The 24,839-nt window shown below is 36.0% G+C and overlaps 2 protein-coding genes across 2 annotated transcripts; one reads left to right on the plus strand and one right to left on the minus strand.

The window, feature by feature from the left end:
* Nucleotides 1-54: 54 nt before the first annotated feature.
* LOC112556983 (protein RER1-like) lies at nucleotides 55-7,441 on the plus strand. Its single transcript, XM_025226516.1, is given in 8 exon segments — nucleotides 55-210; nucleotides 645-836; nucleotides 1,115-1,147; nucleotides 1,150-1,221; nucleotides 2,568-2,670; nucleotides 3,000-3,078; nucleotides 3,554-3,689; nucleotides 4,293-7,441. Coding segments are annotated over 7 exon segments (600 nt in total). The 5' UTR covers nucleotides 55-210; nucleotides 645-749; the 3' UTR covers nucleotides 4,383-7,441.
* Nucleotides 7,442-9,043: 1,602 nt separating this feature from the next.
* On the minus strand, nucleotides 9,044-24,695 carry LOC112555639 (coiled-coil domain-containing protein 150-like). Its single transcript, XM_025224079.1, has 22 exons — nucleotides 24,540-24,695; nucleotides 23,377-24,090; nucleotides 22,694-22,879; nucleotides 22,249-22,378; nucleotides 21,968-22,104; nucleotides 21,183-21,290; nucleotides 19,972-20,081; nucleotides 18,691-18,868; nucleotides 18,078-18,239; nucleotides 16,868-17,059; nucleotides 16,516-16,543; nucleotides 15,891-16,081; nucleotides 14,686-14,855; nucleotides 14,202-14,328; nucleotides 13,590-13,784; nucleotides 13,210-13,278; nucleotides 12,572-12,733; nucleotides 12,187-12,273; nucleotides 11,766-11,845; nucleotides 11,061-11,169; nucleotides 9,785-9,900; nucleotides 9,044-9,629 (listed from the first exon to the last, which is right to left on the minus strand). The coding sequence occupies exons 2-22, from the start codon at nucleotides 23,863-23,865 to the stop codon at nucleotides 9,608-9,610; spliced, it is 3,048 nt and encodes a 1,015-aa protein (XP_025079864.1). The 5' UTR covers nucleotides 23,866-24,090; nucleotides 24,540-24,695; the 3' UTR covers nucleotides 9,044-9,607.
* Nucleotides 24,696-24,839: the final 144 nt, after the last annotated feature.

The raw sequence follows: 24,839 nt of genomic DNA on the forward strand, positions 1-24,839 counted from the left end.
ATAGAAAACAATTTAGCTTCATTAAATTGGAGTAAATAAAATGTAGAGTTTGCTCTCTTTGATTATGAAATGCGCATGTTCGAATTACCGGATGTCAATGATGGCGTTTCCGTTTACAACTGGGCAAAGGGGCAACGTGGCTAGAATTTACTTGCCTTACACTACTATATAATTTTAACGCTTTTAGCTACAAAATTTTTATTTCATGAGGTTAGTATCTTGCTGCATAATGATTTTTAGTTTTAGTTTCTAAACTGAATGATGCGTGTTGTTTGCGTCTGGTGACATATCATGGCCGCCACTTTCCTGGAAATGCATGAACTCTAACGTCGTTAACAAGCAATGAATAATGTTTATATTGTATAGCAAATTCTTTGCATTTGTATATTTCATCATTTGATTATAAAGTCTCGTTGATGATATATTGTTTTAGAGTAGTGTACATCTTAGGTCAGACAATTTTAATCCACCTTTCAGTAAATATTGGGGTGTACTCATATACACCTAGTTGTGTGTGTGTGCAATGGTCGAAGCAAGCATTCTGCTGCTGATTTAGACTGAGTTCTTGTAACATAATGCATATGTATAACGTTTGACGATTAAATATTTACAATATTTGCATCATTGTTTCGTTTGTTTTCCAGCAAAAGACGTTGCAGTGTGGTCAGTAAAGTGAGAAGTAGACAAGCAATCCAGAGGCTTTTTTTTTTTATTAAATTGTGAACTGACATAATCTCATTGTTACCAGTATGGTTGTGCTGGATGGCAAAGAGGGGGTGGCAGCTGCCTCTTCACAGTCCAGCGTAATAATCAGGTTCTTCAAAAGGATAAGTGAGGTATGGAAAGAGATTCTTGAATCTTAGCAGTGGGTTAGAAGTAGGTAAAAAGCAAGTTTACTAATAGATTTATATGCTTTGTGCCTATGATCAGTGATATTGTAACTTTTCAATACTTTGAAGAATAAGTATCAGTTTTATATATTTTATTTACAGTACAATTACAGAGTGTATAAGTATTAATTTTTTTTTTTGTAAATTGTATTACAATTATTAATTTGTATACATTTTATGACAAGGAGGATTATTGAGGTTTGAGAATTATTTTTTTTTTTAAGCTTCAGCAACTTTATTTGGATAAGGCCACACCCTCACAACAATTGGACGATGGGTCTTTACATTTTTGCTGAGCCTTGCCTATTTACTTCGAGTTTACTTTTTGCAGGTAAGCTGACTTTTAAACTCAGTGCATCTAAAGTGTGCTAACTCTTTCGCCACACTACAGCAAGATTGCTAGCTATTCCCGACGTAATGGCAAAATACTGCGAATGACATTTCGACCTGTCTTTTAAAAAAATTTATCTCTTAACCTACAATAAAGACAACCTATCTGTGACTCTCCATTTTAAAGACATTGACGTGGTTTGAATTTTACCAACTATAGGTTTTGTTTTCTTTTTAGTAAAATCAACTAAAAGACTGTAACTGTAGGAGACAGAATTCCCAAATCGGGCAGTAAGTCAAAAGTTAAAAATTAGCATATACCCTATGGAGCTGCAGTAACCTGCGACATGTTTGTTTACCCAGCGGCAAATTTCCACAACGGAAGTTTTGACAGGTATTTTAGAAAATTTATATTTATTAACCTACATTAAAAACTTTTTTCTGTGATACTCCGTTTTAAAGAGCATTTTAAATACATTTAAGTGATGTAAATTTTAACAATTACACATTTTGTTTTCTTGTAGTAAAATCAACTGAAAGATTGTAATGGTATAGGACAGAGAATTCACAAATCAGAAAGTAGGTCAAAAGTTCGACATGAAGAAAAAATATTTATAAAATACACACACAGAGAAAAGTAAAAAACAGGCATTTATTTTATTAGAATTTACATTTGAAAATAAATATTACTTACTGTTTTCCTTCTCATTTTCGGTTGTTTGAGTACAAATCCACTTTGAATTAAGTAACCGGAAACGAGTATCAATATTGCGCTTGATCAACAAAACTTCGCCTACTGCAAACATAACAAAATACCTCATTGGTTGACTTAAAGGAGTTAAAGAGAAATAATCCATAATGGAACAATTCTTAAGATTCCACTGTTTTCTCGCGTATGTAGTCATTCATTTACACACAGAATTACATCAGACTTCTACTGTGGTTACAACAATGCATCGCACAGCTGTGCACAGCACGGTTACCAGCAAGGTTGTGCGCTCCCCAGGTTGTGGCCAAGCCGTGGGGATTGTGTTGATAATCATATAAAGCATTTTATAACTGTTATCTGCTGGCTCAGCTACTCTTTTTCCACTATCTTAATATCAGTCTTTGTATTCAAACCAAACTTTAAGCATAGTTTCCTTATTACACTACTATATAATATGAGAAGGTGGCTGATAATTTGATGATTTGAATATATCTTTCTATAAGAAATCTCTTCCTTGGGCACATAGGCATCATAAAAGCTATTGGGTTTTTTTTTTTTGTTTTTGGTGTGAAAATTTACACTTTTGTTTTTCGCATGATTTTCTGTTCCTTAATAGTATTGTTGTTTGTTAATTTCAGGGCTGGTATATAGTTACATATGCTCTTGGTATATACCTGCTGAACCTGTTTATTGCATTCCTGACCCCCAAAATTGACCCAGCTATGTTGGATGACAGTGAAGGTTAGTGTGACACAAATGTTCTTTATTTGGTCATGCAATTTTTACAGTGTTCAGAACCATTAATAGTTTCTTTTGTGTTTCATATTTGACCAATTAAATAGAAATAATCTGAAAACACAGCCTAGCATAAATGGGGTCAGAGGTTATAAAAGGGTAGCCACCTTTGGTTGTACTAACATTTACCGCCAGTATTTTTATATAACTACAAAGAAAAAAATTTAAAAGGGGTGTGGCCTTTCTTTCTGTGTTTTGTAAAGGCAAGGATTGAGGAGTGAATTTCTGTGAAATAAAAACATTTTATATACATTATTTTTGTGATCTTTATACAGAAGATGGTCCATCATTACCTACAAGATCTAATGAAGAATTTCGTCCATTCATGCGACGGCTACCAGAATTTAAATTTTGGTAGGTAGCTGGGTTTTCAAAGGTCTGGTAGGGTGTTTTGTTGTTTTTTTTGTTTGTTTTTTTTTTATGTGATGAGATTAAGCTTAGTACAGTACACTTTTTCTTGAAGTCTGTTTAAATAATATCTCTGTGTTATCAGCACCAAGTGCCTACAAACATCAGGTTTGACTTCTTTCTGTGTGATGCCATTCACTCAGAATTTGGAAATAGCATTTTATATTGAAAGAAATGTGGCCATTAGAAAAAAATTGCACAAAGAGATCATTAAATGCTACATTGATGGAAATGCATTTGTGTAAACACCACAAATTCATGCCTTAGTGATATGAGAATGAAAGTTTAACCAGTTGTAATACTTCTGGTTTTTATATACACGGATGTTATGCCTAGATTGATGATAATCACTTGGTAGAAATTTGAACACAACTAGAAGTTGTAGTAACTCTGACCATTGCAATACATTTCTTGTTTGCAGGTACTCGGCAACTAAAGCAGTCGTAATAGCCATGATTTGCACATTTTTTGAGGCACTTAACATACCGGTATTTTGGCCTATTCTGGTCATGTACTTCATCATCCTCTTCACAATTACTATGAAGCGACAGATTAAGGTAAGTGTCCATTTAAATGAGACCATTCTTAGTTTGCGAGCTAGGAACAGCCATAAGAATAAGCACAGAGTAAGGTATCCTCTAGCATCCAAAGCTAAACAGTTCCTGAAAGTTGTATAGATGCCAAATTTTTTATTAAAAGCCTTTGTCATTTTCTTAATTATAGCTCAAATATCACAGCATTCTGTAGATGTTTCAGATTATGAATTCAGTATATTAATGTGTAAAATTCAGTCTTTTTATAATTTGGTGAAGTACCTAATAGATACTTTTTGCTTAAAATATTGCCAATTGTTTGCTTTAGATACAGTTTGATTTTTTCCTTATTTTCAGTAATTACACAATATTAAACAATGATTATTGAAAAAATCACAGAAAGCTTTTGTATAATGTAGTAAGGTGTGCACAATTTATTAAGGAAATTTAATGCGCATGTCCCACAAGAACTTTGTGTCACTTTTATATTTCAAATATGATATTAAAAGGCAAAGAACATTGTACCAAATTTAATGAAGATAACATTTCAGTAACAAGCCATGAAATTTGTGCACAAATGCATGTTGATCTTATTTTGACCTTTGCACTGTGAATGGCTGTGTGCAGCATATGATCAAGTACCGCTATCTACCATTCTCCCATGGTAAAGCCCGGTACAAGGGCAAGGATGACTCTGGCAAAGTTGTACCATCCTAGGCCTAATGTCTCAACAGTGCAAGAAGACTTTGCATTCATTGTTGAGGAGTGGACCTTTTAAAAGAGCCATGAAAATTTGCTTAAAAGTCACGAGCCTTCAATTTTTATTTTTAAGGAGTTTTTTTTTTTTTTAATTGCTGATACTCCATGTTCTGTTTATGTGCTGTGCATAAGATGGTTTTCAAATGTTATTTTCAGGTCATCCTCTTGGCATTTAGATATGTGGTTAATGGGATAGTTGTTTCCAATCTCCCTTGTTATTTGTTCTGGTTTTCATTCTACAATTATGGGAATAGAGAACACAAGCTCTAAAGTGGTCTGAGAACTGTTTCCCATCAATGCAGTCTCTAAATTTTAAACATGTAAGAAGACAGTTATCAACATAATATGTGGATTAAAGGTGGTGATGCACGACCGCAGTTAAGTGCTTACCGAAAAATGGGGATTAAGGGTCATAGATTTTGATCTCTTGCTCTGGCTCATATTATATTATAGATTTACCAGGTTTTAATGGTTGGCTGCTACTTGATGACTTAGTGATAACCAGAAAATCCCACAGTATGTGCATGCTTCTGCAGGCATGTGCACCTGTCTTCATTTACACTTTATCTGCTTTGCTTGGTTATATTGTCACACACTTGTTTAGAACTTTAATTCAGTCCTAACATCAAGTCATAGTTATAGAAAAGATTACTCTTATTTTAAATAATCAGGAATAATGGGTAAGTGGTTCCATGGTTATGAAAGTGTAAGGGCAAAAATGTTTTTGTGTTGACGATGTGTACTTGGGGTGAATCAGAATGTTAGCAACCAGTTTTGCAGGCCCATGCTCATATTAAGCATATTGTTTTCATTATCATCAGCATTCTACCAAGTGAGCATGGATTTGGATGTATGCTGTGGGGCTTTGAATTTCATAGGCTCTAATTTCATGGTGTAGTATTGTATGGTAAAGCATAACTTATCATTTATGGCAGTAAAAAATTGCCTTGCCTGAAATCATCAGTCCCTCTGAAGTTAATGTTTTGAAATTCGTAGTAGTGTTCATGCACTTTCCCTTCTTTGTTCTGACAGTTTTAGCTTAAATTCCTAGACTTTGGCATGGCTGTGAGTTTGGAGGAAATCAAATGGGATTAAGAAATTTTCAGTGTGATAAGCAGCTCCTTTCATCTTGTCAGTTTGATGTTTGATGACAAGGATGCTGTTCTTTGATGGCAGTACTCCCCTCTCAGTTGCTTCTAAGCTTCCATGCAAATAAAATAATTAGCCAGAGGGTCTTTTGTATCCTTTCAGGATTTGTTTCTTCTTAAGTGAAAAACTTCCTGTTAATATTATAGCATTATTATTTAGCTGAGGCTATATAGTATATTTTGACTCATTCTTGCAAGTGGCTGCACTTGCTCAATGTGGGCAACCAGGGGCAATATTTCCACTTCATTGGTCCTTTTTCTGTGTTACAAATGAGGATGTCTGCATGCTTGAGTTTTCAAATATGTGTGTGTGTGTATATATATATTAAGTGATTTGTACTATATAAGCGTAAATATCTGTACACTTTAATATAGCTTTAGTAAGGCTGCTTGGAATAAAAGCAAATGGACCCTAGATCCACATTTGTCTGTTGTTACTTTAAAAATAAAATGCACGTGTGAAAAAGAAAACTGTCCTAGATATGAATCACTGGATATTTCAGTTGGTTCTTAATCAGTAGTTGTGTTTCACAGAGTTAGACGTTTGTCCTAGAATAAATGCTTTTAATGTGGCTGTTGAAGCAGGTTAATTGTTGTTGCTATTTTACACTAATCCAAACACCAATTGTCACATTTTAAAAACATCTCTAAGTAGCTGTTAACCTACCATTGATGAAAAGTTTGTAATAATACAATGCTTGGACAGATAAATAATTGGTTATAGTTCTTCATGGTTTTTGTTCGTGTTTAGAGATAGAAGCCTTTATTTCTTTTTTAAATTTTAGACATCTCCCATTACAGGTGCTGAAACGTGTCAAAAATGTAAATCATTCTCTCTACAAACTTATATGCAGCCCATATATGTAATCAGTATAGTGACACTATTAAACTTGAGCATTGAACTTTGCCAGTCAATATTCTCAACACTGTCCTTTTTGAAAATAATGTATGATCCTATAAGCGATTATTAGAATGTGGGCTTTTATTATCCTACAGTCCTGAAAGATGTTAAAACCACTGCTGGCACAAAGTAACTTAAAATGCATGTTTGTGATTTTTTTTTTTATAGTTTGAATTGCCTCTGATTTTCTAAAGTTTGATTATCTTTCAAAAAAATATATTATCCCATCAGTAAATATTTTGTGCATATTGTTTATTTTGTGCATGTGTGCACTTGCATTTGTGTTTTGCAGTTTTGTATGCTGATTACCAAAATGTACGACCATGCCAAGGATTATTGGCCAACAATTTTAAATGTATTGTAGTGTGTTTCAGAGAAGTATTTATATCAGATTGATAAGTGTTGGTTACAGTTACATATCAAATGAATGAGGGAGCTCTGACCTTGTTTGTAAAGGCTTACCTAAGGGTTGCTTTCACATTCAGCAACACTAGGACTGCATACACTCCAGGAGCATACCAGTTGTTGCAAATGTCAAACAAGTGTCAGAATAGATGTAAAGTTAACCTCCCCTTTGTTGTTTAAGGGAATGCCATTTGCTGATTGACAAAATATTTTTCTTTTTGTGGAGGGACAGTTTTTTGTTATATGGAAATAATGAGTCATAATTCATCTTGACAGTTTTAAAATCATTTAGTAATAAAGCCACCAGATTTCACTTTTTGTTATCAGCATTTCAGTACTTTTTAAGGGATTTGGACAGCAATTATGTAGCTTAGTAATTTGTTAATGACTAATTATGTTTAGTCTCAAATTGCCCCTAATACTTTTGTCAAAAAATTATTTCTGCTATGTCAAGATTTGCAGCATCAATATATTACGTATTCATCATGTCTGTTACTAATGGGTTAAATTTCTATTCAGGCTAAAACATTTCCTTGCCAATTAAAGATGATTTTATTAGAGAATGAACTATTTGTGTCATTAATTATCAACATGACTAAACTGAAACATGAAATTGTCTATTGCACATTCAGGACAGAGAACAAAATTCATTTTCAGAGGCCACGTTAGACATGTCTACCATTAACAGCAGTTCACTTAATACCATGCTGTATAACTTTCTTTGTTATAAGCTATTCTTAGGTGAATTCTAGATCTGAATGTTGAAATAAGTGCCTAAAAATAATGTCTAGGATTTCTGTAACAATGAGATTTGCACAGTAAGTTGTGTTGGAGAAAAGAAGAAGTGCTCAAATTGATCTGCAGAGAAGCTTAAAATGTCAACCATGGGGTTGGAGATTTCTGTAACAAAATACTGTGTAGATTTGTACATAAACAGTTAAGAAACAGGTTAGCATTTCATTTGAGCTAACCCTCAAAACACACACTGCCCATTAAACATCAATATAAGTAAGATTTCCCCTCTTTGCGCCAATAGGTTTTAGAAGGATTTTTTCAAGGATTGAGGCTATAGGTTAGGAGTAACTTATTTAAATAAAAATGCTTATCAGTAAGATGGTTATTTTGGTCTCAAAACTGATAAAGGAGGAAAATAATGGAAGACCTTCTATTTTCGAGAAGAAGAAATCCATCTTCACACGTTTGTCCACTAAGTCGCATCAAGGTGGGTGAAACCAACATCACCTTTGCATCCTCCATCAGGAATCTGGGATTCATTGTCGCTGCAGACATGACTTGCTCAACAAGTGACAGCTGCTGTCAAGTCTGCCTATTAAGATAAACAAGTTACAGCTATTTATCAGTCTGCCTATTATGATAAACAAGTCACATCTGTCTGCCTATTACAAACTACGCTAAATCAGCGCCATCCGTCACATTCTGTCTATGCGTGCTACCAACACTCTTGTCTGTGCGTTTATTTTATCTAGACTTGATTACTGCAACTCCTTGCTTCCTAGCTGCCTTAAATACATTCTTCACAAACTCCAGAAAGTACAGAACTCTTCTGCACGTCTGGTGCTTAGAGCTAGGAAACTGAACGTCGCCCCTCTCCTTCGTTTTCTGCACTGGCTACCCATCCATTATTGTATCCAGTACAAACTGTTCGTGCAGTGTTTTCAATTTCTTTGCTGGCACCTGCCCTGATTATTTCTCTGAACTGACCTTCTCTTACATCCCAGCTGGACAACTTCACTCCTTGTCTGATGATCATCTCCTTACTCTTCCTGTCACCAGAACAACAACATATGGCCACAGGATTTTGGTTATTGTGCAGCGAAACAATGGAACTCTCTCCCGGTCCATATCCGCCATGTACCCACTATTGAATCCTTTAAAAGTGCACTGAAAACGCAATTCTTCTGTAAACATTACTCCTAACAACTTTTCCTATAATGCGAGTCCTTTTTCACACCCTTTTGCAATATCATGTTACTCTCAGCTCTTGTTCTTGTTATTTGGTTCATCTTTGTGTTTTCTGTATTTGATTTTATTCTTCGTTTAGTATGGTTGTTTATTCTTTTATAGTTCATATGTTATTTGTTTTCCTGTCCTCGTATGCTGTCCATGTTTCGTTCTTCCTTAGGGTTGTGAGTATGCGCTTTACAAATTTTGCATTTTTTTATTATAATAACAAAGATTGACATCACATTAGCTCTCTTGTTCATACACATAACCAAAAGAAGCACTCACTCAAAATTTAAATATACTCAACCTGAGACTGTTCAGGGTTAAGGTTAGCTTTAGTGTGTTTATCACAGACTTAAAAATTTAGTTTTACAGAATGTTCATCCCTGGCATGTATGCATGCTCACACACACACACGTTTGTGGACTAAAGTGTCCATGTTCAACCATAAATAGTGATACCATGCAGATATAAATACATCAGTAACTCCACACAGGAAAATATGACAGGCAGAATAATTGTAAATAATTACCAAAGTAATTATCACAAACTACTTTTCTGTATGCACTTAATGAGCAATGTCAATGAAAAGCTATCGATTATGACAGATTTTACAAGTTCTTGCATCAGAAAACGGATTTCTGTCCTCCACAATTTTATCTTTATGTAAGAATTTTTGGTACGGTTTTGTGGATGTGATAAAAACCTTTGCCATTTTCACAGGCTGAATCCACAAATATAGTCACAGTCTTGTGTAAGTAGGCTCATGCATCTCGCCACTGTGTTCTGTGGAGAAAAAATATTCAACCTTAACTACTAATCCCAGAGTCAAATACATTAAAATGTGTTTTATGTGTGATACTATGCTCTGAAAATTATAGGCATTGGTAATGCCTTTTCTTCAGGAAAAGTAGTTATTCAAACAAATGGATTCAACCTACTTGGCCTTAATTTTCTCACGGGCAATCTCTGTTCTCAGCTCCTCTAGCTGGCGTTTGGTGTCAATATCAGCTTGTTCTGTGAAGTCTGCTAGACGGCTAATGCTCTCTCTGCTTGCCTGCACATTTAAAAAAGAAAAGACAGGCCTTGATAATCAATGAATAAAAATACAAATAGAAGGTGAAAAAACCTGACTTTTCATGCTGTTTTTTTTTTTAAAATCTTGCCAGGGCTTCTGCTTACGCAAAAAATTGCGTACAGTACGCATTAAAAGTTCGGATGACCCCTTCAATTTTCGTCAATGGGGTCCCCTTCAAATCTGGGCGAAGAACAGGGACCCTTAAAAATCTGAAGGGGTCCCTGGGACCCCAAAAAATTTAGCCTTAGCAGAAGCCCTGTCTTGCTGTTACAAAGCTAGAGAGCTTCCAGACCAATTATCTATGCAGAATCATGAAAATTCAGGGCCAGAGTACCTTCAATAATGGAAATGGTGGCTTAGATGTGCCTGTAAAATCCCAACCACTTACTCCAGCGATTCACTTTCTGGGATAGTGTATCACGTCTTGCTGGACACCTCAAGGAAGACCTAAGAAAACTTGGAGGATGGTGAAAAGGAACAAGTGCCAAGACCTATTTTTGAAAAATAACATTTCTGGTGGTAAAATTCCTTTCTTTGAGTACTTTACCAAACGACATGACCATTAGTTCCCTCACACTTCCACAGTATAGGTCTCTTTTCAGCAACAAACTGGAAGAGTGAACCCACTGGATAGAAAGGGCAGAATAGGAGATCCGTTGAGTTTGTGCTCCCTGTTCATGGGTCAATCTAGAACTGGGTAGCTAGTAAGGTAAACTCCACATAGTCATCTGATAAGTACTCAAAAATCATTTTTTTTCTTTGTCCACAAATAAAATTACTACGAAGAATAAATGGGAAGTGTGGTAGTCAATAAAGAAAAAGAAATCAAGTTATTGCAGAAACTGAAAAAATACATCTGATTCCCAGATGGGCTGCAGATCAAGAGGCCACTCCATGCTGAACTAAATGGCAGCAGAGTCAGGGTTAGCTGGACAAGTGGTAATGTAATAAACTGAGTTGAGTTTGAGCACTCCCTAATCATTGGTCAACTTAGTCCAATCAGGAGCGGACAGCTGAAATAGGTAGTAGTAAGATGAACAGATAATTATGCCCTCTGGTGAAGAAGAAACCTCTATGAAGAAGAAACCGCTGTTTGTGTCCACATGCATGAAAATCTCTTAAAGTTAATAAAAACTCACTTTAATCATTTCTTTTGCACGTTGTGCTGCCTCTTGGACATGAGATTTTTCCTTCAGGAGCTGATGTCTCTGATCTGCATTCTCTTGCTCAAGTTTAGTTTGAACCAATCTGTGTAAATTAAAAGAAATCAAAAGCTCTATCACTGAAACATTTTGTCAGAAGAACCTACACACCATTAAGTGTAAAAGAATAACTCAACCTGGCAATAAAAATAGTAATGCCGCCACTTTGCTTATTAAAAATCCTTGTAAGTTACAAAGGTGATAGAAAGCATATGTCACAAATAAGTGGGAGGTCATGTTGAGGATCTTTCTGCCCCATATATTCAATGCAGAAGATTTTTACAAATGACTTGCTGTAGCAGGTGCTTTCCCCAAAATTATCTGAAAGGCAGCAGGACCACACACCCTTGGCTCTGGGTGTGTATTTTATGAAACATATAGGCAACCAAACCTTCAAATACCTATTTGGGGTTTTTTTTTCCGACTCTTTTAGGAATCTTAAACATTGGAAAATTTAACCCTCCTTGAGCAGTGGTTTTTGTAAATTTCTCTTTCCAAAGGACGCCTGTACCTATCATACCAAGGCACACGAGAAAATATTGCCTCATTAAGGAAGATGCAATAATACACATATCTCTAAAAAAGCATAAATCACAAGTGACAATGTTATGAAATTTTCTTACAGGCCTATAAGACACTTACTTGGACTCTGCCAATTCCCCCTGAAGTTTTTCAAACTTTCCTTTGAACCATTCATGGGCTTCCATTAAATGTTTGGAAATCTACCACAAACTACTGACATTAAATATATATTGATGCAAAAGTTCTCTCACTCCTCTATATAAAGTACAGAAAGACAAATATTTGGTCATTAAACTATCGGTCTTATGCTTATCCAGTTCAAAATAGTATGTGATAGAAAAAAAAGATTCACTTATGATGATCCACTTAAGGATACACATAATTCTGAAGTGGTACTAGCCATCATTGCTAGAGAAAGTTGGATATGTCATTGACTGAAGCAACTCTGTCTGTAAATACTTTTTATGATGCATTCTTTTCCTTTTAGTTTCTTAGAATTAGAAGAATGAAGCAACATTCTCAAAAACCGGGGGATTTTTACCTCAACAGACTCATTGTGTGCTTCTTTCAGCTTTTCTTCAGAGACATTTTTTTGTTTGGCAACTTCATTTTCACGTTTACGTGATTGCTGAAAGAGGACAGTTTGATGTGGGTGTATTACAATATGCTGGGCATGTTAAATTAATGAAAATACAACACATAACGTAGAAAACAGACATATTTAACTGTACTGTTTATTTAGTTAAAATATATACTTTTTTTCAAGCTAACCACTTCTATAACAAGGAATTCATGTTGCATTTGAAATGGTTAAATTAATAATTTATTACTTTGGGGGATTAAATAAAAGGCTTGTAATGATTACTTCTTTGCATCAAAATTATAATTTGTACAATGCATCATCTCCATACCAATGAAAAACTCACATTATATCTTTTCTTCACCTCCTCTCGGATTTTTCGTTCCTTCTCCAAAGCCCCTTCTTTCAGCTGAAGCAGTCTTCCAGTGTTGACCTGGGCAGCTGCCAGCTGTTTAAACTCTTCCTGAAGCGAGGCCATCTGACTCATGAACACTGCAATGGTCTCCCCCTGAATCAAATTCACAGCTGGATACTATGACTTGCTGTCTTTCTTTTTTTTTTTTTCTTTGCAGCCTTAGATTTCATTTCATTGTTAAAGCACATTTAAAAGCCATGTTTCTCTCACATAACTCGAGTCTGCACATCTATTATGGGTGGGAGGCTACATAACCTTGTGCAACCAAGTTTGGAGCAAATGATGGCTGTTTTAAAGCTCATTCATGCCTGTGAATGGAAAACTCCCCCTTCCCATTTAGCAAAGGTAGGCATCTTATGTCATAGGGAAGGAAAGCACTGGCCTCTGCCTTTTGGTCTTTACTCTTCTCATGGTGACACGCACAAACACAAATATGCATGCACAAAAGAGTGAAAGCTATGAAAAGAAGAGAAAGCCACCAGCTACTTAAACTATCTGTCTATGGGACTATTACATTTTATCTTAATGTGCAATTATGATTAAGTTTTTTAAATTAAAGAAAACAATACCTGTTCCTTGTTTTTCTGCATGTATTCATCACGAAGTCTCTCCAATTCGTCAATGTCTTCATGCATTTTCTGCAAATTTGAACGGAAAGTATTGATCTCTCTCTTTAAATATACACAAAAATGTAGTGGATGTGCCTACATACATGTACATCAATTCATATACTAGTGCCATTTCACAAATGGCTTAACTACACAAGATCAAATATTTTATTTTTTCACTTTAACTACTTTCTTCGTCTTCACCTTTAATTCATACTCTCATAACTATCTGCTTTCACTTTGAAGTCATTTGGCAGTAATACTTGATAAGACACTCTAAGATGAAGGACAAACATAAAATAAAAAAAAATGTCAACTCACTAAGCCACGACAATCATTACCTTCATACGTTCTAAGCTGTCTTCAACATGCTTCTTAGCTTTGTGCATATGATCCATTTTGTGCCGCTGGCTTGACAGCTTTTGTTGCAAATCAGTGACTGTCTTCTCCATGTCTGCCACTCGCTGGCGTAACTCCATGTTGGTGGCCATTAGTTCACCATTACGTGTTGAGAGGTTAGAGTTCTGTTTCTTTAACTGTTATAACATTTTTGTTATTGTCATGCAGTTTAATTTTGACAAATACGTGAAAGTGAAGCTAAACAGTGAATGAAGGAGTAGGTGTATGTGCACAAACTTGTATTACTGGATTGCTGGCAGACTACTTTTTCCAGTTAACTACTAAAATGAGGCATGAAACTACAAAGCTTCCGGTTTATTCACATTTCAGATTACTAAAACGAGGCATGAGACTACAAAGCTTCCGGTTTAGTCATATTCTTTTTTAGGCTCGCCGAGGCTAACAGCGGAGAACTTCTCAAGAGGCTAAGCGTTGGTCTTGGCAGATAGCAATCCACCTATACACGTCCATGGTGTATGTGTGTGTGCATGCATGTGTACCTGTATGTATTCATCAGCTGACATAACCAGGTGGAAGAGAAATAGATCACTTGCCTCACTTATATCCCTGTTAATCTTGCGCCCTGATCTGTCTTGTTCTTTTTTGAGCTCATCTTTCAAAGTTTCAATTGTCTCATTTTGGCGCTTTATCTGGAGATTGAAATCATCTTGTTCTTTCAACCTTGACAAAACAGAAAGTCATCACCAAATTTTAGTTATGAGAGGAAAAATACAAAATTAAAAACATTAATCCCTGGATTTTTCCATTGAGATTATTATTGAAAAATGTCCTGGACTTGTGCTATTTGGGGAACATCAGTGACAGGACCATCAGCTGCATACCAGCAGTGCTAGAATAAACTTTTATTTCTTTTAATAATTAAAATTAAGTAAATGTATTTAAATGTTGTGATTTCATAGACAAGAAATGAATAAAGTTGACAGAAAATGGGCCTAGCAGTTATAGAAATGAGAGCTGCATTCTACTGAAAAATGTTCAGTAAAGTGTGTATGAAAACTGCATGAGTATAATAAATACCTGAGGCTTTTAAGCCTCCCAATCTCAGTGTCCCTTCTTCCAAGCTCAGCCTGAAGGTTTGTCACCAGCTCTTGCAGCTGACTGTGTGAGGTCATGACTGCCTCTAGGGTGCTGGTGATCTCACGGTTCACTGCCTTTGCATCAGTCATGTTCTTTTGATGCAGCTGATTCTGCAATAGTGTAATGCAGATCCTCTAAAAACTTCTTTATCAGAAGTACAACATAAATATTCTGTAAAAGCCACTTGCCAAAACAGCTGCTCTTTGGAGAACTGAGCCTGGGTGTGTATGTTGTCAGAGGGCAAAAATAGCAGTAAAAGGATAACCTTAAGGTCACGCTTAAATGACTTTGGCACTGACATTGCCACATGGGAGGTTCCTGCCCTTAACTGTCAATCCTGGTGCATCAGCGTTATTAAAGGGGTCTGGTTAGGCACGTCTCAATGGCAGAGGAAAAATGTGCAGTGAGCACAGCTGGAGGGTTCGCACTTACCTGTCCCAAATAAATATGGGAGAACATTCCAAGCTAGGCTAGGTCTCACCAGCCATCTTCAGACCCACTGTACTCACAAATAAATTCTATAAATCATTTACCTTTGATGGATGAAAATAATAATAACAGCGCCTTAGGGTTTTCATATTAACAACAGGTAGCTCTGGTGTCCTTAAGATGAAGTCTTTAATCTTGAAAGCTATTACCTCAAAGGAACAAATGTATCATGTATACATATAAATTCATTTGATAAAACTTGCATGTGATTAATGAATAATGCAATACAAATTGTCACCAAATTTATGACAGATTAAAAAAATGATCTGTACTCTTACTTTTGCCTGTACATTTAAATCACTGCCATTATGAGAGAGAAAGAAGGAAACACAAGGCAGAAGCTAAATGTAATCAGAAGCTGTTTAGAGCTTAAGGGACTATTCGCACCAGGACTCTCTGACCTTTGGGGAGAGGATAGCCAAGTGGTTAATGCGCTGGTGTTCAGACTGAGATGGCGTTGGTTCAATACCCGATTAGCACAGCAAGCTTACCCCCAGCTGGAGGGAATGGGTACCTGACTACACAGAGGGTCATAGAAGGTAAGGTAGCGAGGGAGAGGAGATGGGCACCGTCCTCACATAAAGCTAGCCCCAAGAAAAGTGAGGTCTCTAAAACCTCACCCCCCTCAACGACCTGAAGCCTTTACCTTCTCTCACCTTGTGCTTTTCTCTGGATTCCAGAACCTCCAGCTGGCCCAGCACTTTGCCCATTTCTCTCTCTACTTCTTCTCTCTGCGCCTGTGTCAGCAGAAGTTCATGTTGCTTTTGCTGCAGGAGATCCTCTGTGTGACGCAGCTGGCCTTCTAAGCGTTGCATGGCCATGGACTGTTCCCCAGCTTCCTTCTGAGCTACAACACAAGTAAATATTAATTTTAAAAAAGCTCACAAGAAACTCTTTACTAAACATCTTAATTCAAATGATTCAAATAACTTAATATCCAACAGTCATTCTAGATCCATTTTAACTAATTCTTTAATAAACTGCACTATTTCAGAAAATTCTTAATCCTAACATTTTAAAGAAAATTTCTAACTGCATCATTCCAGTACCATCATAGTTGTGAATTCAATAGGGTTTTATTTTTGTTTACAAGAAGCATTATAAGTAAATAGTAAATGTTTTTAGATCATCTGATGATCTCAAAGCTAACATTCTCTACCTAGGATAACAGCAGACAAGAAATGTTACAGTCACCAAATTCAGTGTGTGTCATTTCCACTATATCAGATACCCAGGATTACAATATGTTAAGTGTTCAGTGAACTCTGCAGACATGTTCACCCTTTTCATAAGGAATCTGTATTTCAGGCTGCCATTTTTTTTTTATTTTATGTCCAAAATCTATATTTTATATGACAAAACCTCTGGTGCAGATTTCTCCATATTTTAATAAATTTTTAATAAAGAAAAATGGTATGGGTAAGCATCTCTGCTACAGCCTTCTCAGTGGATGAAGAATGTCCTTCGACCAAGGTCAGACATTGATATGTTGAAATGCACAGTCTCCTTTATTTGTTGGGTTCATGTAATATGCATTATCTATGAATTAGCATCTCTGCCTATTACACTGTTGTAATCAGAGTGGTGGGTTTCTTTTTGATTAATCACAGTTTTTTCAATAAAAAATTGTCACCTTCAAAAACTTGTCCTGGAGGATCTCGTTCATTTTTTTCTGCTGTACAGCGGCAGTGGATTCTACAGTAACCACAGACAGTTCCGTCTTAACCTGTGTAAGTTCTGACTGAAGTTTACCATTCTCATAAGCCAATTTATTCTTCTGCTCCAACATGTCTTTTAGGGTGGCTTCCACTTTCAGCTGTGCCATCTGAAATGCAACAAAGATTCGAAAATACTGCAAATAATCTAAAACATTGTCACTATATCTATCCATATATTTCCATGCTATAATATTCAATGCTGGAAGGCTCTGTAAACTAGAAGATAGTATTCCCCAATGTAAAGGCCTGCTTGGGCCTGAAGCTGATAAACTTTCCCTGCCTAACCAAAATCTAAAAATCAAAAATATTTACTGTCTTCTTTGTACCTAGAGACTAGATCCAGTCTAGATCCACTAGAGACCTACATTTTTGTCTGCCAGCAACAAGTTTAGTTATGTTGTTCCATGTCATTCCTGATCCTTCAGTTCTTTCTCAACTGATTTTTACCATGTTTCTTTTGGTTGGCTATTTTGTTAACATCGATGTTCCAGCAATTTTGGGTGGTACTTCTATTTTTATTCTGCACACATGTCCTAGCCTTCTCCACTTTTTGCCATATTTATTCACTGGCTTTTGAGGATTTCCTTAATGATTTATCTGGGAAGGTTAAAGCAAAAAAGGAGAAGTCTGAGCTTCATGCCATGCCCTTGAACCATTTAGGTTCACTACCCCTACAGCCGTGAAGCTTTGGGACTCTTTACCTTTAACTATTCAGCAACACAGCTGGTCAAATATAGCAGAGAGAATGATTTGAAGTTTCACAGATGTGTTTACTTGTCATCTATTTTTCAGAATGCCACAAACATTTGCCTTATTTTTTATGTGCAGCATCACTTCATAGCTACCAAAGTACATGTGATAAGAAGGTTGGGTTTTATAGCTAAAGGTCAGAAATTCCCACAAGGTAAATAAAATCTTACAATTTTAATCAAAATAAATACCATTTTAAAACAACTATGACACTGACAATGAGTAAAATATGATAAGGGCTTTGTGGACTAGAGCTTCTGATAACCTGAAAGTGCTTTCATCAGTTTGTGGGTCTTTTTTCTACAGCCCATAAAACATATCACAAGGAGGCAAGACAGTGAATTCAAATCACGAAAAAGTGAATCAAGGTCAAACCTGCTTGTGTTCAAGGCCACTGATGCGTTCCATTAGCTGTATATTTTCAGCATCAAGCTGTCTGCATTTTACTTGTAACATGCCCATCTCTGCATGACATTTCTCCAGTTCACCCTGCAGTCGACTTCTCTCTGCTACCAGTGTGTCTACTGTCTGATTTACCTGGGCAACAAATCAAAGCTCTAATTTCTTCAATCTATGGCATAAGCAGCTTTCTCTTTCGTTTCCTTCCCACCAGCTCTCACAATAAAAGCAAAGAACACATCAATTTTTTTGTTATTCAGGACCAATACCTAAGGGTTCTGTCAACATTTTTGTACAAGTAATCTCACTTCTGACATTTGTAAGTGTATTTCATTTGAAAAAATAATATTGGTTCATTTTATTCTTGTACTCCCCAATTTATCATGAAAACACATCCTACTGAAATCACAGACAAAGAAATGGTCAGAATACTCATAGTGTCAATTTGAAGTGATAAGCTATCTCAAATAATGCGGCATCAAATTATTTATAATAAAAAACTTCAAAAACTAAGCGGAAATAAAAATTGATAAGCACAGGAATAAAGAAGAACAGTGAGAAAGATTTGGAGGTAAGGAGAAGAAGATACCTCTTCTAAAAGGTTTTCTTTATCCCTAAGAACATCTTCTTTTTCTCCCTCCAAACTCTGCAGCTGCCTTCGCACATTATTTAGTTCTGTCTCCAAGCCTGTGGCTGCAGAGGTAAACTCTTTTTCTCTGCAGCACATCTGCTTCCAAGTAGTTTCCATTTGAGACTGAACCTGTTTACTGTTGAAATATATGGAGGAAAAACTACTTTCTGCAACTGTTAAAGAATACATGTTCGCTCAACTAAGAATATTGAAATAGGATTTAAAAAGTCCAGTAAGCAAAACCACTGCTTTAAAACAAGAATTTTCATCTAAAAAAACACACAGGAATTTTCAGTCAAACCATTGATAAATGCATCAAAACTAATTTGCAAAAAGTTTTAATAGCATATTCAGTCTGAACAATGTATGTTACATAGTTGCACGTAACTCCATACCCACCCAAATGACCATAATGCAATATAAAATGTCTGTCTAATGCAAGTAATGTCTTTTTTCATAATTCCTGCAAGTCAAACACAAGAATATTTCATGAGTAGAGTTTAGTCAAAAAAATAAAAGTGGACATGATACAGGTCTTCCTTTCTAAAAAATGTTAATAATATTCAGAAGTCAACTAGGTAATCTACTTGACAGAAGAAGGTAGAAGAGAGATCTGCACAAATGATGTTCACATACATCTGGAAGATGTACTGTTATAGCATCTTCTTGGAAAACATGAGGTGAGAAACCTTCAACAATCCTCACACTTTCATTTCCTTCAGTGGAAGGCAGTTATGCAACCTATGCTTTCCAGATCATATGATCTGATAGTAGGCACCAACAGAGAACTGCAATACTTTACCAATAGACTGACAGACAGTTAAAGAAGCTTCTCTGGATCTCGTACAGAAAACATACAACCAATGAATTTGTATGAAGAACATTCACCACACTTGTAGGACACCAGGAACCCCTCTTCACAACTGTCAAGAAGCATGGTCTGTCTTGGCCATCTGGCCCAGCAGGATACTTTGCTGAAGACAGTCATTCAAGGTACCCTGGAAGGAGGGTGACATAGGTAACCAGAGGAAGAACTGGCTTACAAATGCGAAGGAGTTGATGGGTCATCCTGTACAGGACCTGCTTACTGTAACTCAAGACAGTCCTGACTGATGGGCCTTGTCACCTGCTGCTTCTCTTCATGTGATCCCCAAAACAACTAGTACAAGTAGCAGATAACGAACAAATGTATGAATGAATAAATAGAGAAATTACAATCATGCTAATGCAAGCACTTACTTCTGCATTTTCAAATTCTGGTTCACAGTGGACAGTTCGCTGATCTGCATTTTTAGTTTATTGATTTCTTCCTCCATTGCTAAGCGTTGCTCTATGTGGCTCTTGTCACTCTGAACACCAAGAGAGACACACACATATTTACAACAGTAATAACAGGTGTAGGGAGTGACATTATTCCTTCTGCAATAATTGCAATGACAACAAAACATTTTTAAATTTAAAAATAATACATTTTATGCATGCACCTTTATTTTTCAAGGGGAAAAAAGCATATAACTACAAAAGCAGATTGCAGAGCAATTCCATGAACACCAGTTTAGTAAATAGCAAAGTTTCTAATGGAATACTCCTGAATGATAAAATGATACTGCTCCTCAAAGAACTACAGAATTTGATTCTTGCCCCAGCTCACAGTCATTAGTAATACAAATCTTATTAAAATAAACATGAAGCTTGAAATATAAATATTCCTTATTTATTATATATTAAATATATACATCACTAAATAAAACATCACCTGCTGCAATGACATCAAAAACTAGATTACAAACAATAAACTTGTATTTAATGATGACTAAACAAAACCATTCTCATTAGCACATGTTAAAATCTTGCTCTGTTTCCTTCCTGTTTTCTGTTTTCCTTCTCTCTTCAACTTGACAGTGTTAGCATTCCTATTTTTGACTAAGCTAAGAACCTGGGTGCCATGTTCAATTTGTATCCCATACTGCTAAGTGATATGCTATTACCATCTCTGATGCATTACCCACATCCAAAAGACACTACCACTAAATTTGTTCTCTCCCTTGTCCTTTCTTGGATCGACTATTGTAACTCTTTTTGCTGGCCTTCCTGCCCCTATCATCCATATTCTCCAGCATGTTCAAAACAACACTGCCTATCTCATTCAATCAAAACACATTCAATATAAAGTCTACATTCTCTGTTATAAATGTCTCAGTGGCTCTGACTCCCACGTACCACCAACCCACTTCATACCTACAAACTGCCTCATTCATTCTACTTCTCTTCTGATCTTCTCAGGCTTTGTATTCATTGCACCAGACTTCTTACATCCAGTCTTACGTACCAATTAAGGTACTTACCTTAATTACTTGTTATTATTATTATATGGCAGAATTATTTTTAACTTCTCTACTTCACAAAGCTAAGTACTCTCTAAGTGCACAATGCTTTCAGTTATGAGATACCTCAGACAACTGCTTTTGTTCAGACAAAAGTTTCTTGTTTTCTACAACAGTCTTTTCAATAGTCTGCTGTAGTTGGCCCACATCTGCTTCCATTTTCTGTGTGTAGGCCTGAAAAGTCACAGATGATGTTTTAAGCCGGAGGCCTCTCTAGGATACCTTGTATTCCAACAAGTGGTACAGAATCATTTGTTATAGTCTAATTCTTCTAAGAAGGTCATCAGATAACATTGCTACCATTTAATACTAAACAGCTATCATTTTGTATGAAATACTTTGCTTTGCATACATGCATAAGAATATATGCAAATGGATGTATATGCATACACACAAGCAAGAACAAGTTGTTTACCAAAATGTCATGTAAATGAAAAATCTAGCACTGTGAAAATGCAACATGTACTCTACTGTTGTCTGCTTAGTAACTTCTATGCATCATAACAACAACTTTTACTTGTGACGCTCCCCCAGACGATAAAAGGTACGCCCACGCACCCCTTAACCAGCTATGGGGTCAGGACTTGGAAGGTGAAAAGATGTCTCTTAATTTCATGTCATGTTGAAAGAACCACATTTGCTAGCAAAATTAGAAATATAAATGAATGCTTGATCTTAGCATAATTTAAGTTTACAATGCAAGCTAATTTTCACTAATACTGATATGAGATATGAGAAACTTTCAAAAAATTACCACCTTCATGTTCCCCTTAGCACATCATGATCCCCCCCTCCCCCACTTGGGGAACATACCCAACAGGTTGAGAACCGCAGAGCTACAGCTTCATTACCTTCTGTTTCTCCATTAAAACCTCCGTTTCTTCAAATTTCTTAATAAGCTCTGCATACTTTGACTGAAGTCTTGAAAGTTCAGCTGATGCCATTTTGCAATCTATCTGAGCTGTCTCAAAGTCACCAAGAGCTTTTTCTGGGAAAAAATTTATAAATCTTATATTAACATCGGGGCATAAACTTTTTTTAATTTAATGAAATCTGTATTTGTAGTCTTAGATTTGTTTGCTATAATCATTTACTCTAGAAAGAATCAAAAATACACCATAAAATTGTTCACCCTTTTCAGCAATTAGTTTCTGACATGATTCCTCCGCCATTTTTCTCCGCGATAGTTCTGCCGCCAGCTCTTCAGTAAGTCTTCCGACTTCTTGTTTATAGCTGATAGCATTCGCTGTCACATTTTGAGTCTGCAAAATGCCTTACTTTGGTTCTCATTTGTACATTATCACTAGACAATAGTTTTCAAGAAACTTTTTCCACTGGATTTTTTAACTGATTCACTAAGTTTCTTCATGCAGAGAACTTTAAAAGAAAGATCACACCCACATACCAGCATACAGCTATATCTCAAACAGAAACATAAGCTACTGCTATGTACCTGCTTATAAAGGTATCTTCCAGCCAAGATCAATAATAAAATATTACACTCTTCATTTTGTTGAATTTCCCTTCTGGCCATAGTGAAAAAAATAAACTACATGCTAATAACACAAAGCACTTGCCTCCTTTCTTTCACTCTCAGCAATAGATTCTGTCTCACGCACACGAGACAGTAAAGTATTGTGAGATATTTCAAGGCTTGCTCGTAAACTTGTCTCCCTAGCAACTTCCTCCTTCAATTCATTTACTCGACGCAATAGCTTCTGTTTGGTTGTGCTCAGTTCATCCACAGCTATTGCTGCTTCTGCCTGTATTTATAAAGAAACAACAAAATAAAAAGTCATACTCTGGTGTCATGTGACAGTTCATGACTTTGTGGTGAGTGTTTAAGAAAAAGAGAGGAAATGTGTGTGTTTATATGTGTACACAAAAGTGTGTGGTATGGAGGTATGTGCATGTGTGGGTTAGCATGTGACCAAGCACATTTGCACATGTTTTGGGGGAGATCCAAATGCTTGCACAACTTAAATGTTAAAATTGTTACACTTTTTCTTTCCGTTTTTTGTTTATTTCCTCTTTTGAACCTAAAGGTTAACTTCCTTAACACTTTTTAATATAATCTTATGCAGGAAATTTTGTATCTAAGAGGTTCAAACCATAAGTCCACCCACAGAAATACCAAAGAATAAATTCTTTGAACCTTCTTAGGTTTGAACACGTAGGAGGTATACACTGAAGAGAAATGACTGAGAAGATATACTTAATCTTCCAATCAGTTTAAAATTAAAAAGCCATCAAAACTTACACGTGCTTGGACTGCTTCTTCTAAGGCCTCTTTCAGCTGGTCAATTTCTTCTTTAGCACGTTGCCTAGCCTGCGATTCCAGAGACAGTTCTTCTTGAAGTGCTACTAAATGTCGTTTCAACCGTGCAACTTCTGTGCCCAGCTCCTGTTGCACCTGGCTAAGCTTGTCATCCAGTTCAGGTTGTTTCCATTGGCTCTTGCCTCTGTTACCACTGCCATTGCTGTCAGTACAAGCACTGTTGCTACCACTTCCAGCAAGTCCAAGTCTTAGAGTCTGAATGATGCTCTCTAACTTACAAACTCTTGAAATAAGACCTTCTTGAGTGAAAGAACTTGGTCTGGGTTCCACCAAAGAAGACTCTGATTGAGGTCTGTCAGGGTTTGAACTCTCTGCACATTCTTTGATTTCCTTCTCTATCAGGGTGTTTGATGCATCTAAATCTTGAAAAAGAGGCTTCAGCCACCTTTGGATTTGAGTAGCCGAGATCATTCAGCTCTTTAAGTATTCTTTCTGTGTTGCCTTCAGCTGTAGCTATGCGACGGCGGAGTACTTCATTCAGTTGTTGAGTGTGTAACAGGCTGGAGGATTTAGGAAGGGGCAGTGGGGGTATCACTGAACGTGACATGGTTATTCTGCTGTCCATTCATAACCACTCAACAATATGCACTAATCAAAATTACTCATCTTCATGTCAGATGATTTTGTCAATCCTGGCTGTTAAAATTAAATAAAATCATCACACAGTTATATGTATACTTGTTTTAAAGCTTCTTCATAAAAGATCAATATATTTAAGACTGATTTCTTTAACTTTAAGCAGCTGTGCTCCTAATTAATACATTTTAATAGCACTAATTTACCAATATAATAACGTATTGTTGACAATTGGCAGAGAATATATATCTTATGACAAAGTTATTTTAAAAATAAAAAGAGCTTTTAAATAAAAACATTTTCTATTTTGTACTAAACTAAAAATTTCGAAGTTTTCTAAAGATGCGCGAGCAATGGCTTTGCTGCCTGTTTTAGATTTCATTAATCAACAAGGGCTTTTTTAGTATTTTGTCTAGACCCGATCAAGGCGTCTGTAGCAACAATCCAAGATAAAAATGTATGTGAAACACATAGGGTTATTGACTAGGCATTGCTGGAGATATCTTTACCTCATTTCCTAGCGACGCTCAAAAAGGCTGTTTAATATTGTTAAGCTACGTGACCTGTGTGTTTATCTTGAAGAAAATCTTGAACCTGCCTCTACTTGCTGCGGCTTATATTTCTTGGCTTTTATTGGTCATTGCCGATTTTTAATAAGCTTTAGAATTATTTCCCTTCTTTAATTTTTATTATTTTTTAAAATGTGATCAAGTCCGTTGAATAAAATGAAACACTTTTTGTATTGTTTATTTTAAACTAAATAGTGTTTTTTTATGATACGCTACTATAAAGGAGTGAAAACGTGCGCT

Source organism: Pomacea canaliculata, linkage group LG2 (genome assembly GCF_003073045.1).
Source record: "Pomacea canaliculata isolate SZHN2017 linkage group LG2, ASM307304v1, whole genome shotgun sequence".
Lineage (NCBI taxonomy): Eukaryota > Metazoa > Mollusca > Gastropoda > Architaenioglossa > Ampullariidae > Pomacea > Pomacea canaliculata.

Excerpts from the sequence above, each read along its gene's own strand:
- LOC112555639 (XM_025224079.1), bottom strand. The coding sequence starts at position 23,865 with ATGATCTCGGCTACTCAAATCCAAAGGTGGCTGAAGCCTCTTTTTCAA. Across the intron at positions 12,734-13,209 it reads TGCAGAAAAACAAGGAACAG|GGGGAGACCATTGCAGTGTT; the intron begins GTATTGTTTTCT and ends AATTTGATTCAG. Across the intron at positions 11,846-12,186 it reads CACACAATGAGTCTGTTGAG|ATTTCCAAACATTTAATGGA; the intron begins GTAAAAATCCCC and ends AGTTTGTGGTAG.